A 17,509-nucleotide genomic window follows, 5' to 3' on the forward strand; every position below is an offset into this window, starting at 1 on the left:
TAATTTTTTGAGGGACCTCCACACTGTTTTCCAGAGTGGCTACACCAGTTTGCGTTCCCGCCAACAGTGCAAAAGGTCACATCCTTGCGAACATCTGTTGTTTCCTAACTTGTTAATTTTAGCCATTCTGACGGGTGTGAGGTAGTATCTCATTGTGGTTTTGATTTGTATTTCCCTGATGATAAGTGATACTGAGCATCTTTTCATGTGTGTTAGACATCTGGATGTCTTCTCTGGAAAAGTGTCTGTTGTCTTCTGCTGATTTCTTCACTGGATTATTTTTTTTTATTTTTTATTTTTTTTAATTATTTTTTTTTTTTTTTTTGAGACCGAGAGAGACAGAGCATGAATGGGGGAGGGTCAGAGAGAGGGAGACACAGAATCTGAAACAGGCTCCAGTCTCTGAGCTGTCAGCACAGAGCCCGACGCAGGGCTCGAACTCACGGACCGCGAGATCATGACCTGAGCCGAAGTCGGCCGCTTAACCGACTGAGCCACCCAGGCGCCCCTGTTTTTTGAGTGTTGAGTTTGATAAGTTCTTTATACATTTTAGATACTAACTCTTTATCCAATATGTCATTTGCACGTATCTTCTCCCACTCCATCAGTTGTCTTTTAGTTTTGTTGATTGTTTCCTCACTATGCAGAATCTTTTTTTTTTTTTTTTAATGTTTATTTTTATTTTTGCCAGAGAGAGGGAGACACAGAATCCGAAGCAGGCTCCAGGCTCTGAGCACAGAGCTGAACGCAGGGCTTGAACCAGTGAACTGCGATATCATGACCTGAGCCGAAGTCGGATGCTTAACTGACTGAGCCACCCAGGGGTCCCTGCAGAAGCTTTTTATCTTAATGAGGTCCCAATCGTTAAGTTTTGCTTTTCTTTCCCTTGCCTCCAGAGACTTGTCAAATAAGAAGTTGCTACAGCCAAGGTGAAAAAAAAAAGGTTGCTGCTGGTTTTCTCCTGTAGGATTTTGATGGTTTCCTGTCTCACATTTAGGTGTTTCATCTGTTTTGAATTTATTTTTGTGTATGGTGTAAGGAAGGGGTCCAGGTTCATTCTTCTGCATGTCACTGGCCCGTTTTCCCAGCACCATTTGCTGAAGAGACTATTTTTTCCAATGGATAGTCTTTCCTGCTTAGTTGAAGATTAGTTGGCCATACATTTGTGGGTCCATTTCTGGGTTCTTTGTTCTGTTTCTGTTCTGTTCCAATGATCTACGTGTCTGTTTTTGTGCCAGTGCCATACTGTCTTGATAATTACAGCTTTGTAAAACAGCTTGAAGTCTGGAATTGTGATGCATCCAGCTTTGATTTTCTTTTTCAATATTACTTTGACTATTCGGGGCCTTTTCATGTTCCATACACATTTTAGGATTGTTTGTTCTAGCTTTGTGAAGAATTCTGGTTTTAGTTTGATAGGGATTGTGTTGAATGTGTAGATTGCTTTGAGTAGTATAGACATTTTTTAAAAAATATATTTTATTGTCAAGTTAGCTAACATACAGTGTATACAGTGTGCTCTTGATTTAGGGAGTAGATTCCCATGATTCATCACTTACATACAACATCTAGTGTTCATCCCAACAAATGCCCTCCTCAATGCCCATCACCTCTTTTTCCTCTCTTCTGCCCCCGCCCCCAACCCTTAGTTTGTTCTCTGTGGGTAGTATAGACATTTTAACAATATTTGTTCTCCCAATCTGTGAGCTTTTCCATTTCTTTGTGTATTACTCAATTTCTTTGATAAGCTTTCTATAGTTTTCAGCATACAGATCTTTTACCTCTTTGGTTAAGTTTATTCCTAGCTATCTTCTGATTTTTGGTGTAATTATAAATGGGATTGATTCCTTGATTTCTCTTTCAGCTGCTTCATTATTGGTGTATAGAAATGCAACCAGTTTCTGTACTTTGATTTTGTATCCTGTGACTTTGCTGAATTCCTATATCAGCTCTAGTAGTTTTTTGGTGGAATCTTTCAGGTTTTCCATATAGAGTATCATGTCATGTATAAAGAGTGAAAGTTTGACTTCTTCTTTGCCAATTTGTATGCCTCTTATTTCTTTTTGTTGTCTGATTGCTGAGGCTAGGACTTCCAATACTATGTTGAACAACAGTGGTGATAGTGGACATGCTTGTCGTGTTCCTGACCTTAGGGGGAAAGCTCTGTTTTTCCCCATTGATGATGATATTAGTTGTGGGCCTTTCATTTATGGCTTTTATGATGTTGAGGTATGTTTCTTCTATCCCTACTTTCTTGAGGGTTTTTATCAAGAAAGCATGCTGTGTTTTGTCAAATGTTGTATCTGAGAGGATCATATGGTTCTTATCCTTTCTTTGATTAATGTGGAGTATCACCTTGAGTGATTTGTGAATATTGAAGCAGCTCTGAAGCCCAGGAATAAATCCCACTTGATCATGGTGAATAATTCTTTTAATGTACTGTTGAATTCGATTTGCTAATATCTTGTTGAGGATTTCTGCATCCAGGTTCATGAAGGATATAGGCCTATAATTCTTCTTAGTGGGGTCTTTGTCTGGTTTTGGAATCAGGGTAATGCTGGCTTCATAGAATGAGTTTGGATGCTTTCCTTCCATTTCTATTTTTTGGAACAGTTTGAGAAAATAGGTATTAAGTCTTTAAAAAAATTTGTTCTATCCCATTATCTTGGTTTTCTTCTTCAAGGATTGTTCTTATCTGTATGTTGGATCCTGAGAGATTTAATCACTCTTTCTCTTGAATCCTTTTATTTTCTTCATCGGAGGCGGGTGAAATTTAAAATTTCTACCTTATTACTTTCTATATCTCTTAAGATATTATCTGTGATCGGGGCGCCTGGGTGGCGCAGTCGGTTAAGCGTCCGACTTCAGCCAGGTCACGATCTCACGGTCCGCGGTCCGTGAGTTCGAGCCCCGCGTCAGGCTCTGGGCTGATGGCTCGGAGCCTGGAGCCTGTTTCCGATTCTGTGTCTCCCTCTCTCTCTGCCCCTCCCCTGTTCATGCTCTGTCTCTCTCTGTCCCAAAAATAAATAAAACAAAACAAAACAAAAACAAAAACAAAAACAAAAAAAAAAAAAAAGATATTATCTGTGATAGCTACTTGTTCTTGGATTCCTTCCAGTTTAGTCTTTTTTTTTCCTGAGTGGATTTTTTTTCCATGTTAAGAGAATATGTCACTTTATTTTTTAAGCTTTTAGTTAAATTTTTTAGTTAATGTATAGTGTAATATTAATTTCAGGAGTAGAATTTAGTGAGTCATCACTTACATATAACACCCAGTGCTCATTACAAGTGCCCTCCTTAATCCCCATCATTTAACCCATCCCCCGCCCATCTCCTCCCTACCAACCCTCAACTTGTTCTCTATATTTAAGAGTCTGTTTGGTGTCCCTGCATGGCTCAGTCAGTTAAGTGTCTGACTTCAGCTCGGGTCATGATCTTGTAATTTGTGGTTTTGAGCCCTGCATTGGGCTCTGGAGCCTGCTTTGGATTCTATGTCTCCCTTTCTCTCTGCCCCTCCCCGACTCGCTCGTGTATGTGCTCTCTCTCTCAAAAATAAACATTAAAAAAAAAAAAGTCTGCTTAATGGTTTGTGTTTCTCTCTCTCCCCTCTCTCTGCCATATTCATCTGTTTTGTTTTTTAAATTCTACTTATGAGTGAAATCATATGGTATTTGTCTTTCTCTGAGTGACTTATTTCACTTAGCATAATACACTGTAGTTCCATCCATGTTGTTGCAAATGGCAAGATTTCATTCTTTTTTTATGGCTGAATAATAGTCCATTGTGTGTATATACAACGTCTTCTTTATCCATTTATCAGTCAGTGGACATTTGGGCTCTTTCCCTGAGCTGATTTTTAAACTTTATTCTACCTCTTAGGTTTTGTTACTTCATTTCTGAGTTTTTATAATCTGAATGTCTTATTTTCAAATAGTAGGTTACACTTTTTCTGTTTTATGAATATGTCTTTGTTGTGCTTTGTGTGTTGGGATGTTATTCTACTCCTTTCTGTTTTTTGTAATAATAATTTTGTATGGGATTTGAACTTGATCTCTTTCTATTGCTTATTTTTATGTTACAGTTTTTGTGAATTTTTAGAAGAAGGCAGGATTCAAAATAACTTTTCTAGTTTCTGTTGTTTTCTTGTAGTTTGCAAGTTATGGCCACTTGTTAATTTGTTATTTAGATATTTCCTGGCTCATTTCTCTTCCTCAACTCCACTTGGACCTTTTCTTTTTTGTCTGTACCATCCCTGTGCTGCTAGCAGATTCCACTGCTAGCAGTTTCTCCACGGTATGGGGTCCTGTCCAAGAACGTAGTCCTGGCTGACAAGTACTGAGTATCCTAGACTGCCCCCGCTCCTTTGGATCTTCTTGAGTGGAACTCTTGCCCTCACCCTGTTTTAGGTACCATTTCATTCTTAGGTCGCCTGCCCCACTTCCTAGTGAACACCACATGTCTCTGTGATCAAATTCTCCTTTGCTCCTTCACTTGTCACAGCTTTGCTCTCAGAGAGGAGCATATGCAGGACTTTGCAGGGTTGAATGTTTGTCCTTACCCATTTTTATTTTGGAATTTATTCTCTAGTTGTACATGTTTCTGTGCTTTTTGTTTTGCTTTCTTGTTACTCTTTTTTACATGGGGATTCAGAGACCTTTAAAAACTATGCCTTCACCATTGCCATTCCTATGTTTCCACATTGTTAATTGTCAAGTTAATATATATTTATGAAGGTGATTTCATTTTTGGTTTTTTTTTTTGTTTTTCTTTAAAAACAATCTCCGCAGAGAAAAAGAAATTGGGATATAGAATACCCATCCTTACCAGGAGGGAGTCCACTGAAGTTCAGAAGAGCAGGTCTCAGGACAGTGGGGGCAACTGCCTCTCTCTCTGAAGCATGGCTCAGGTGTGGAGAAGGATTTCAGGACACTTCTGGGACCCTGGTAAAGTAGTTGTAAAATTGTTTCCTTGAGTGCCAAATTTGAGATAAATCTTAGATTCCTGAGTGTTCAGGCCACTGTATTTATATTTCTTTGGAATTCCTTTCCTTATTTCAGGATACAGTAATTACTACATTCTTCTTTTCTCAACCTTGAATTCATTTTTGTCACTTCTTTATGCTAGGCACAACCTTTGTACTTTTTTGTAAATGAAGGTTACATACTGAGAAGTTTCTCAGAAGATAAAATCTTTGAGCATCCTGCTCTTCACAAGAAATATATTTATGAAATGCTTTTATATCCTTAGAATCTTTTGGCAACAAGATATTCTAGTTAATTTTTGTATATGTGCGGATTTTGAGATACTGATAATATAAATATGTACAAAATGGAATACTATTATAAACTTTTAATGGTTCTCTGTTTAGATTCTGGAAAAATATAAAAATACATTTATATGTATATGAGGAGTATGTGCTTTGGGAATACTTACTGGTACATATAAATAAAACAGGGATATTTTAAGGAGGGTATAGTTTAAGGTTTTGAGTATTACAAAATAGTTTTGGTTTTAGCCCTTGTTATAAATTTCTTCTTCTTCTTCTTCTTTCTTCTTTCTTCTTTCTTCTTCTTCTTCTTCTTCTTCTTCCTGCAGTTGTTAACGGCTGAAAAGAAGATTGTTACAGAGAATCACCTTGAATTATCCCTGAGACCCAAAGAAGGTAATATTTTTGTTGATTTATTGACAGAAAAGGTATAAGACTAATATATCCTTCTTTGATTTATTTACTTTCTTTTAAAAAGTTATTTAACATAGTTTGGGTAGACTGTATATTTGTGTTTTCCAAAATGTAAAAAACATATTTTTGAGAAATCTCTCTCTAATCTTTGTCACCATCTGTCACATTTTTTCTTTCTTCCTATAAGTAATTATTAAAATTTTTCATGTGTCCTTCCTGGATTTACTCTTAATGAGCAGAGCCCGGTAGGTTAGCTTAGGCTCACAGCCCCAGAATTTAAAATTTCTGATTTGGGAAATAAAGTTATGACCTATTATATAAGGACTGTACTATTTCAGGCAGTGAAATTCTTAACTTGGTGAATTAGTTAGGGAAAGCTTTCAGTTACAATACATAGAAACTGTTAGAGTGTGTGAAGAAATGGAGTTGAATTTATCTCCTGCAACAAGAGGTTCAGGGGGTCAGACTTGTTCTGAGTCCGGCAGCCTTAGTGTGGAGTTTGTTCTTGCCGTCATGAGGTGGAAGCTGAATTCTCCGGGCCCAATTCTTAGGAGGAGTGTGGGCTTTGCGGATTCTCTCCAGGTATACTTTTCTTCTGGAAAGGAGTCCCCTCCCCAGGACCTCAACCTTTGGCCAGAACTTGTTATATAGGGTCACTTCTACTAAAGGGACTTCAGTGAAATTAAAGATTTTTAAATATGTATGTTGCTTCTCAAATAAAATTGGGGTTTTGTTAGTAAGGAAAAAAGGGGATGGATATCAGGGAGGCTGCTGACTGCTGCCGTACTCAGTTACCCTGTGGGTGGGCAGGGAGAGTCAGGGCTTGGGACCTCAGGGATCTCCTTTGGCCCCTTGGTGTCCTGACTGTATCCTGTGAGGGCACTTGTCATATTAGAATAATTTGACACCTCTGTAAAGACCCTGTCTTCAAATAATCACATTCTGGGATGCCGGGATGTTGGAACTTAAACATATGAATGACCTTTGGGGCAACACAGTTCAGTCCGTAACACCACGTGCTAGCACAATGCCTGCATGCAATGGTTACCCAAAATGCTTACGTGTTGTGACTATTCTCAGTCTAGCTGATGTTCCTCCTAGAAGTCATTTTATCTGTAGTGATTTTATCTATATAAATTATATAAAGTACCTATAATTCATGGGTTTATGAATTCCATAAATTCATTATAGAATCTGAAAATAGCAGTAGCTCTACTTCCTGTCTCAGTCTGTTCAAGCTGCTATAACGATAATACTACAGACTAGGTGGCTTATAAACACCAGAAATTTATTTCACACAGTTCTGGAGGTTGGAGGTCCAGTATATTCAGTGTCTGGTGAAGACTCACTTCAGGTTCATGACAGTATCATCTTGCTGTGGACTCACATGGAAGAAGGGGTCAGCAATCTCTCTGGGGGCTTCTTTTGTAGACTACTAATGCCATTCATGAGGGCTTCACCCTCATGACCTAATCACCCCCAAATCCCCACCTCTTAATCTCACACATTGGGGATTAAGTTTCAACAGGGTAAATTTTAAGAGATATAAGCATTCAGTCTATAGCATTCCACTCCTTCTTTTTCAGTTTACTCTTCCTGATGCATAATAATATAAGGGTTTGATAATGTCTTTTGCAATATATACACAGTTTAGTTTTTATTAGCTATTTAAATCTATATGGATGAAGTTTAGTTTATTTTTAATTTTGTATTTTGAAGGTAGACAACTTTAGTAATTCTGGGTGTTCATGGCACAAAGTAAGTGTCAATAAATGTATATAATTATTTTCTGGTTTTGTGCCTTTGTAAGTACTGTATTTTCAGACATCATCTTGTCAGCGAATCTCCTTTCCTGATCAACACAAAGTGGAGCAGTTGCATTTTTTCATACCTTTCAGACCATGCATTACTTGAGGGAGGAGTTTTCTTATTTTTCTGTTTCCTCAAGGTTTACTATATCAGAGTTGTTATGTAAATATGTATTAAATGAAGCCATTTAACTTCTTTTTTTTAATGTTTATTTATTTTTGAGACAGAGAGAGACAGAGCATGAGCAGAGAAAGGATAGAGAGAGAGGGAGACACAGAATCCGAAGCAGGCTCCAGGCTCTGAGCTGTCAGCGCAGAGCCCAACACGGGACTCGAACCCACAAGCTGTGAGATCATGACCTGAGCCGAAGTCAGAGGCTCAACTGACTGAGCCACCCAGGCGCCCGAAGCCATTTAATTTCTGAGCCTGTTTCCTCTTCTGTAAAACTTGAATTATAATATCTAATCTCTTAATCTCATTGTAATGTGTCTAAGGTACTTTTTTTAAGTTTTAGCATTATAACTCAATTAGATAAATATAAGTAGAAAAATTGATTTTTATGAAGTATATATTCCTTTTCTGATCACTATCAGAAAAATTTTCTGTGAACTTCCTATTACACCAAGATGGAGTAGCCCCATTCCTTCTAGGTTTTCCACCTATCAGAATGGCTAAAATAAAAAGTGGTGACAACATCAAATATTGTAAGTGATATGGAGAAACTGATACATTGCTGATGGAACTGTAAAATGGTACAGCCACTCTGGAAAATAGTTTGGCAGTTTCTTAGAAGACTAAACATGCAATTACTGTACAATCCAGCAATTGCCTTTTGACATTTATCCTAGAGAATGAAAATTGCATTCACATAAAACTCCATGTGCAATATTTATAGCAGTTTTATTCATAATAACCCCAAGTTAGAAACAACACAGATGCCCTTTAGTTATTGAATGGATAAACAAGCTCTGGTGCATCCAAATCATGGAATACTACTTAGTAATGGAAAGAAAGGGTTGCTACATAGAACAACTTGGATGAATGTGCAGGGAATTATGCCACATAAAAGCCAATCCTGAAGGGTCACATAGTATGATTCCATTTGTATATCATTCTTGAAATGGCAAAATTACAAAAGTGTAAAAACTGATTCATTTGCAGAGGTTCAGAATTGGGGAAAGGAGGGTAGCTATGATGTGGCTTTAAAAAAGGTAATACAAGGGGCACCTGTGAAGCTCAGTTGCTTAAGTGTCTGACTCTTGATCTCAGCTCAGGTCTTGATCTCCGGGTCATGAGTTCAAACCCACATTGGGCTTTGCACTGGGCATGAAGCCTATTTGAAAAAATAATAATAGATAAATAAAATGAAAAGGTAACACAAGATGTCCTCATGGTGATGGGATTGTTCAATGTCTTGAGTGTATCAGAATCAACATTCTGGTTGTGATGTTATGTTTTGCAAAATGTTACCATTGGAGGAACTGGGTAAAGCATGCAAGGGCTCTCTTTATCGCTTCTTATGCCTATAGGTGAATCTATTATTACCTCAAAATAACAAATTTAGTTAAATAAAAGTTTGCTGTTAAGTGTTTTTAAGCACAATACTGCTACCAGGGCTCCCAGTATGGCAAAGGAGGCACATAGAAGCATTTCTGTTGTACAGAAGTATTGGATTTATGGTTTGTTTTGTGTTTTTCTTTTGGTTCATAAAATATTCTAGGAAGTTATACTTCTGTAATTATTTCACGGTTAATTTTTTGAGTTTCTCTTTGTGCCCCAATTTCCTTGTCTTTTATAATTTATCTCAATTTGTTCTACTTCTTTTTCTTCTTGTAATTTGGTTTTAATTCAAAGAATCTTGTGCTGCACGTAGAACTTCAGGCAGGAAGATTTGGCATAAGACATTGCTTTCATTATCATTAGAATTTTATTATTTGTGATTTCAGCAAAGTAACATGCATAAAATCTTATTCTGATAAAGAACTATCAGTTAATTGTGTTTATGTATTTTCTTTTTTCTTTAACAGAAACTGCTGCATCTAAGAGTACCAGTGGACTTACAGATATAACATGGAGTTCCAGTGGAAGTGATGTGTCAGATGAGGATAAAACGCTTTTTAAATCACAAAGAGATAATGGACATAGTTCTAGGATAGACAGATTTTCTAATAGGAACAAGAATATTTTATGTACAGAAGATGGGGCCAGTGAAGGTAAATTGAAATTTGTTTCTTACCTCTTTCTGTTATATATTGGGTTCAGTATTGGAAAAAACATCAATCCTTTTATAACATTTAGTATTAGTGATGACTATACTGAGTCTTGGCCTCTATGCTCAGCCCTTTAGAAACATTTTCTCATTTAATATTTCTCACAACAACTCTAAGAGATAAGTATTACAAGTATTATTTTTACAGCTAACAACTTAAGCTTGAACATGTAGAGTTGATTGGGATTCCACTTAGGGTCTCTGACAGCAAAGCCAGGTCTTTCAACTACTGCATAGTGCTGCTCCTATATTGCCTCCTTGCTGACCTGATTTGGGTAAATACTGTGATAGCCAATGTGTGGTAGAAGTATAATACAAGTTTCTGTTCTGATGGCATTTTATATTGTGGGTTTAAAAAAATTTTTTTTATTTATTTGAGAGAGAGAGTGTGAATGGGGGAGAGAGGCAGAAGGAGGGAGAGAATCTTAAGCAGGCTCCATGCTGAGCATGGACACGGGCCCGATCCCACAACCCTGGGATCGTGACCTGATCCAAAATTAAGAGTCAGATGTTCAACCAAGTGAGCCATTCAAGGTGCCCCATATTGTATTATTATGTTTTTGACAATTTGAAGGAGAGTTTCTCAACCTTGGCACTAATGCCATTTGAGGCCAAAAAATTCTTTGTTGGGGGGAGAGGGACTTTCCTGTGTAGTGTAGGGTGTTTAATAGCATCTCTAGCCTTTTTTTTTGCTAGATGACAGTAGTTCCCCCAGTCCCATTTGTGACAGCTGTGAATGTCTCCAGATGTTGTAAGATATCCCCAGAAAGACATCCCCAGTTGAGAACCACAGACTTTTAGAATTAGGAAAATCAGTCCTTTTACAATTTTTAAAATATAGCTTATCTAGAGTATTTAAAAGTCTTAATGCTTTCAAAATAAACTTTGACTTTTAACTCTTTGAAGTTCATATGAGTTAGGTACTTGGTCAAGGTTAAATTTATGCAGACAAACTCTGTGGAAGGTCATTTTATTCCTTTGACCACTTTGTATGTCATCTTGGTAACTACCAATTGACATTCTAGTAATAAACAGGTGAAGTGGTATTTTAAGGTTATACATAAGCTGGCAGGTCTTATATTGTTAATTCAATCATATTAAATGATATTCATTGTTATGTAACTCTTGGTTTGTCTTTACACATCTCAGAACATAATTTCATTATGAAAAACTATGCTTTTTATGGGTGGATAGTATGGTATGTGAATTATATCTCATTAAAGGTGCTATTAAAAGAAATAAAAACTGTTTATGTCCTTTATTAAAAGAGATAGTAGTTTTCAAAACTATTTAAGACTAGAAAGGTATTTTGAGCTGATTATATTTGTCATTAGTTAATTTATATATTTGGGTGCTGTCCAGTTGGGGGCATAAATATTTACAATTGCTTGATCTTGGAGGATAGACCTCTTAATATGATATAGTGTCCATCTCTTGTTACAGTCTTTGTTTTAAAATGTAGTTTGTCTAATATAGGTATGGCTACTCCAGCTTTCTTTTGACGTCCATTAGCATAATAGATGCTTCTCCATCCCCTCACTTTCAATCTGCAGGTGTCTTTAGGTCTAAAATGAGTCTCTTGTAGGCAGCATATAGATGGGTCTTTTTTAAATTTTTTAATTTTTTTATCCATTCTGATACCTATGTCTTTTGATTGGAGCATTTAGTCCGTTTACATACAGAGTGATTATTGATAGATATGAATTTAGTGCCATTGTGTTACCCATAAAATTGGTGTTTCTGGTGATATTCTCTGGTCCTTTCCAGTGTTTGTTGGTTTTGGTCTGTCTTTCTTACTCATAAAGTCCCCCTTAAAATTTCTTGCAGGGCTGGTTTAGTGATCATGAACTCTTTTAGTTTTTGTTTGAGAAATTTTCTGTCTCTTCTCCTATTCTGAATGACAGCCTTGCTGGATGAAGAATTCTTGGCTGTATATTTTTCCCATACATGATGTACTTTGATCTGCTGTGAACCTGATTTGTCTTCCCTTGTAGTTTAAGGACTTATTTTCCCTTGCTGCCTTCAGGATTCTTTCCTTGTCTATGTATTTTGTGAACTTGACTATGATATGTCTTGTTGTGGGCTGGCTTTTGTTGAATTTAGTGGGAATTCTCTGTGCCTCTTAGATTTGGATGTCTGTGTTCTTCCTCAGATTAAGGAACTTTTTAGCTGTAATTTGCTCAGATAAACCCTCTGCCTCTTTTTCTCTCTCTTCTTCTTCTGGAATTCCTGTGATACAAATGTTATCACTCTTTATGGAGCCATTGATTTCCCTGAGTACATTCATGATCCAATACTTTCCCTCTTCTTTTCAGCTTTATTATTTTCCATGATTTTATCTTGTATATTACTGATTCATTTTTCTGCTTCGCCCATCCTCATTGTCATTGCATCCAGTTGGTTTTGTGTCTCAGTTCTAGCATTTTCTTTCAATAAATTTTTTCTGAAGTTTATTTATTTATTTAGAGAGAGTGAGAGGAGGGGGGCAGAGAAAGAGGAAGAGAGAGAGAATCTCAAGCAGGCTTCACACTGTCAATGCAGAACCCAGCATGGGGCTTGAACCCACCAACCTTGAGATCATGACTCAGTTGAGCTGAAGTCAAGAATCGGATGCTTAACCAAAGGAATCACATAGGTGCCCCTAGCATTTTTTATTTCATCCTGACTAGTTTTTAGTTCTTTTATCTCTGTAGCAAGGGATTATCTAGTATCTTCAAGCCCAGCTAGTATCCTTATGATTGTTGTTTTAAATTCTAATTCAGGCATCTTACTGATATCAATCTTGATTAAATCCCTTGCCAGTACTTCTTCCTGTTCTTTCCTTTGGGGTGAATTCCTCCATCTTGTCATTTTGTCTAGGTTAATTTTTTTTTTGTATGACTGTTAGGAAAGCCTGTTCTATTCCTGCTCCTGAGAGTAATGGCTATATTAAGAAGAGGTCCTATATTATCTTGGGCCTGGTGCTACAGGAAGTGTTTGTGTGTGCACTTTGCTGTTATATTTTGGCTGCACCTTCCCTGAGGTCAGTCTCCTGCATAGTTTCTCCTTGCCTGCAGTGCGGGGTTTTTGGACCTTGTCCACTGTATGGCAAGTTTTAACTAGCTGTATTTTGGTCTGCTTGTTAAATGAAACTAGAGCCTATCTCCCTTAGAGCTGAAGCTTTGCAGCCTCTATGATCAGTAGACTAGGTGTGTGCAAGGGGTTTGTGCTGGTCTTCCGGGGGAGCAGACTGCTGGGCTGATTCTCAGGCAGATTTGCTTAGTGGAGATGCCCCTGCAGGGCACAGGGGGCGGGGCTTGGTGTAAGTGGCTCTGGCCACCACTTAGTGGCACTGTTTTGCTCACTGAAGTTGGTCAGTGCTGATGGGCAGAGGAAATGATGTCACCCCACCTTCTTATCCCTAGAGCAGAGAGTTCGTGCATACTACTCTTCAGGAAGTTCTCACTTCTCTTGTGTCCCTGGTGTCTGTCTTCACCCTGTCTGTGTCCAAGCATCTGTCTGTGCCTGCCAGTACCCCCTGTGTTTTATCTCAGGCATGCAGCTGGCTTTTAAATCTCCAGATTTTACCGATCTACGTGGCATGGACCTGCACTGATCCTCTGGGGGAGGGTCTTAGCACGCTGTGGCTGGTGCAGATTTGTCCCAGGAAAGCAGTCGCACAACCACACGGTGGTTTGGAGTTTATGGTAAAGCACAACAAAGAAGCTGGCAACCAAGGTCTGCTGCCCTCAATAGATGTCTCTGTTCTATGCTGGTGTACAGGGCGGCATGTTGGCTCTTGTTAGCTCTCTTATCCCTTGAGAGGCTGTGCCACCTTTCCAACTGCACCCCAAGAAAGGGAACTGTTTCTCCCCTTGTGACCCAGGGAATCCTCAGACCACACTTCCTGCTCTGCAGCCTCTGCGTCCTTCCCCACAGAAGCGCTGCTAGTCCTACCACACATGACCCCTGCAATGGTGGGGCTTTCTTTTTTTTTTTAATTTTTTTTTTCAATGTTTTTTATTTATTTTTGGGACAGAGAGAGACAGAGCATGAACGGGGGAGGGGATGGTGGGGCTTTCTAAAACTTCTGCAGAATTCAGCCCCTCTCCTTTTCCCAGTTAGTGATTTTGGGGAAGAGTTTTTCTTGTGCAGTCCCCTGGGTGCTGCTTTCTCTCTCTTTCTTTTTTCTTTTGCTCATTTCTCCATTATCATGGCTCTCTCCCTTTCATGGCCTCTGCAGTTCTTTCCTCCTCCAAATCAACTCGCTGTAGCTCCTACCTTCCATGATGTGGCCATTTTTCCACCGCCAGATGTATAGTTTGTTCTCTTAGTTCTCAGATCAATTTTTTGGGTGTTCGGAATGATTTGATATTTATCTCTATTCAAGGGAGGAGACAAGCATAGGGTCCCACTACTCCTCCACCATCTTAACTCTTCCTCCTTGAGTTAACTACTTTAAAATGAGTTCACATGGGGTGTCCGGGTGGCTCAGTCTGTTAAGCATCCGACTTTGGCTTAGGTCATAATCTTGCAGTGGGAGGGTTTGAGCCCCGAGTCTGGCTCTGTGCTGACAGATCAGAGCCTGAAGCCTGCTTCAGTTTCTGTGTCTTCGTCTCTCTCTGCCCCTCCCCTGTTCATGCTCTGTCTCTTGCTCTCTCTTTCTCTCTCTTTCAAAAATAAATAAACATTAAAAAAAATTTTTTTTAAATAAGTTCACAAGTTGTTGACTTCTGTTAAGCAAGTTGACTGTTGGGTAAAAAATAAGTGATCCCTTGGAGTGTATCTTATCATGTGTGTAAATGCTGGCTTATCTTTCTCTTCCTTTTCCTTCACCTCCTCCCTCCCTCATTTTACCTTTAATTACCATTTATCAGTTTCTTATTTTACCCCAGACACGTGGGGCATATGTATATTATTTCCTTTTATATCAACTACATCCTATAAGCTGAGTACCCTTATTTTATAGAAGGAAATTGGGACTCAGAGAAGTCAAATTGCTTGCCCAGAGTCACATATTTAACAAGTATGCCAATTGATATTATTGGTTGGGATGTGTAACTTCAATGCTGTATGCTTCAACACTGTTCTGGTGCTTACCAAACCTGGCTTCTTATCATAATTTCCAAGTGAACTTTTAAAACAGTATACCTAGGGCATCTGGGTGGCTCAGTTAAGTGTCAGCTCAGTGATCTCATGGTCGTGAGATTGAGCCATGCTGAGCGTGGATCCTGTCTGGGATTCTTTCTCTCCTTCTCCCTCTGCCTCTCTCTAAATAAATGAATGAATGAATGAATAAATAAGTTAATTAATTAAAAACAATATATTCAGACCTCCTTCCAGCTGTATTGGATTAGACTGTCTGGGCCTTAAGGCCAGAATTGGGATTGAGAGGGAAGAGCTCTGAGTTAAAATTGTCAAAATATTTTCGTCTTTAAAAAATCTTTCCCCCTCCATATTTTATATAACTTGGAGAAAACTTCTTAACTTTTTGAAGACTCAATTTCTTCATCTATAAAATGCAAATTTTAGTCTAACATTAATTGTCTTGACTGCTTCATAAAAACATTGTGAACAATGAAGTCTTATTAGTTTTGGTTGTGGTCTGTCATTTTCAGGGTAGGAACAGTGTTCTGTATTATCTCCTATATTTATTTGTTTGCTTGTTTTGGTATTGTGAGTGTCTAGAATGGTACAGTAGCCCCTCAGTAGGCACTGATTCTACTGAATAAATGAAGAATGATTGAACAAATGCTACAAAAGTACAGTAGCTTTGAGGGCACTTGTGTTCCTCCTCTGCCTTTCTGTGGCTTTCTGCTGTGATGCTTCAGCAACCTGGAGAATTTCTTATGCATTCCAGTGCCTGGCTTCCATAGTAAATGTGTTGTTACATGTGGGAAATAATTGCCATTATGCACCTGCTTCTCTTAGACTGGTCTGACCTCTAGTCTTTTATAATTACTCTAGTGGACTTCTGTTTTCTGGAACAACAGTGTTAGATAAAAGAAGACTTCCATTTTTGTTTACTTTATTCCATATTTTTAACTTCAGCTGAAATTTTTCTTTGTTGTTCTTGTTGTTTTTATTTTGAATTTTCTTCAATTAAAGCTAGTAAGTTATTGTATTTTAATATGACTTCTATGTGGAAATAAGATTGTTGCTGTCAAACCTCTGAAATAGGGCTGAGATATCTTACTCGTCTTCTGAGTTGCTGAAGTAGCTGTAAGGGGGAATACTTGCATTTTGTACTGTAGGAAAGGTTTATGTTATATTCCTCAGAGATACCTCAGAGATTAATTTATCCTTAATAACTAATTTTATTTCTTTAAATACAGATTAAATTTGGTTATTTAATATATGAAAATAATTTAACTTCCAAATTAAATTTTGCAGAAGTACTACCTAGATAAAAATGCTTATAAAGTAAACCAAACAGTAAATTTACTTGTTTCTTTATTGATGAGAAATATATAGAAAAAGTTTTAGGTGAAAATCCTTGAATAAGTCTATTAGTAGAAGACTGATTAAATAAACTGTAGGTTAACTGTGTAATGGAATACTATGTTATTAAAAAGAATGAGGATGTTGCCTGTTAATTGATGTGGGAAAACCTCTGTTAAGTAAAAAGAAATCAAAGTGTATCAGAAAAGAGGAAAAAATAATAATATATTTTATTTGCTTGGATATGCTAGAGAAACTCTAGAAAGATACAAAAACAACTAATGAAAGTAGTTACCTGAGAATTGGAGTAGGGGCAGTAGGAGAAACAGGATGGCTAGAGATAAGAGTAGGAATATAGTTTTCACAGTCTTTTAATATATTTTTAAAAAATGACTCAGCAATATGGATGTTTTTAACTACTGAGAATTAAAAAAATGGATTAATAAATATTAAGGATTTTAAATTGTTTAAAATTGTATTTTTTAGATGAACTACAGTTTATTGACTGGGAGATTGACAGTGACAGGGAAGATACTAGTGAGTTTAATGAATTTGAAGACTGTGAGAGTGTTGTGGAAATATCAGACTGTGCTTCTTGTTCAAGCAATCATTCTTCGACTAGTGAAGAGGGGTTCTCTGAGCTCTTGAAGGTAAGAACCAGTTGTCTCAAAATTTTTCATTCTGTTTGTCACATTTGTCAATCAGAGCCGTTTAGTGTTTGACTTTTAACTCTTTTTTCCAGGACGCTTTTGATTCTTAGGGATTCTTTTATTCTTTACTTCCTTGTCTCTAAATAACATGCTTGTAATGTACTTATAAACACAGTAACTCTCCTCACCCACTCCTCCACCTGCACTTTTGCACTTTTCCCATTCCTCCATTCTCCCAGGACACGTGTCGTGGTTTGCTTAGATTAGTATTCAGCATTACGTAATATTCACAGCCATGGCAAATATTAATTATGATTATTTTTCCTTCAAAACTTTTCATTTTCCTTGGAGTTAATTATTTTGGGTTTTTGTTTGCCTAGCTTTATTTATTGATATTAAAACTCTAACTTTTTGTCCTCATTTGGCTCTCCTGTTAAGGTTTTTAGGCATAGCAGACATTCTGTCAGTTTTGTTTTCTTGGAGAACTCACTCTCACGGCCTCCTAGCTGCTCTAATTTGTTCCACTGCTTTGTGGATGTAGCCACCCTTTGGTCACTCCTCACCATTTTCCAGTAATTCCCTTTACTTCTCTTCTGTGCAGAGCAACTTTATCCTGGATTCCATGTCTTCCTCTTTCTTGGTTTTTATTCTCAGTTTGATTAAGCACATCTTCTAGGAAAG

The 17,509-nt window shown here is 37.6% G+C and overlaps 1 protein-coding gene across 1 annotated transcript in view; it reads left to right on the forward strand.

Annotated features, from left to right (window-relative positions):
- The window catches only part of SPIDR (scaffold protein involved in DNA repair), a 481,060-nt gene that overhangs the window by 24,652 nt on the left and 438,899 nt on the right, over positions 1 to 17,509 (forward strand). Inside the window, exons 2-5 of the mRNA XM_019428877.2 lie at positions 4,788 to 4,943; positions 5,596 to 5,662; positions 9,517 to 9,702; positions 16,665 to 16,828. Of these exons, the coding sequence (XP_019284422.2) occupies positions 4,788 to 4,943; positions 5,596 to 5,662; positions 9,517 to 9,702; positions 16,665 to 16,828 (573 nt within the window). The remainder of the gene's footprint in view (positions 1 to 4,787; positions 4,944 to 5,595; positions 5,663 to 9,516; positions 9,703 to 16,664; positions 16,829 to 17,509) is intronic.

The sequence above is a fragment of the Panthera pardus genome, unplaced genomic scaffold (assembly GCF_024362965.1).
Source record: "Panthera pardus isolate Hobbes unplaced genomic scaffold, ASM2436296v1 HiC_scaffold_7, whole genome shotgun sequence".
NCBI classification, from domain to species: domain Eukaryota; kingdom Metazoa; phylum Chordata; class Mammalia; order Carnivora; family Felidae; genus Panthera; species Panthera pardus.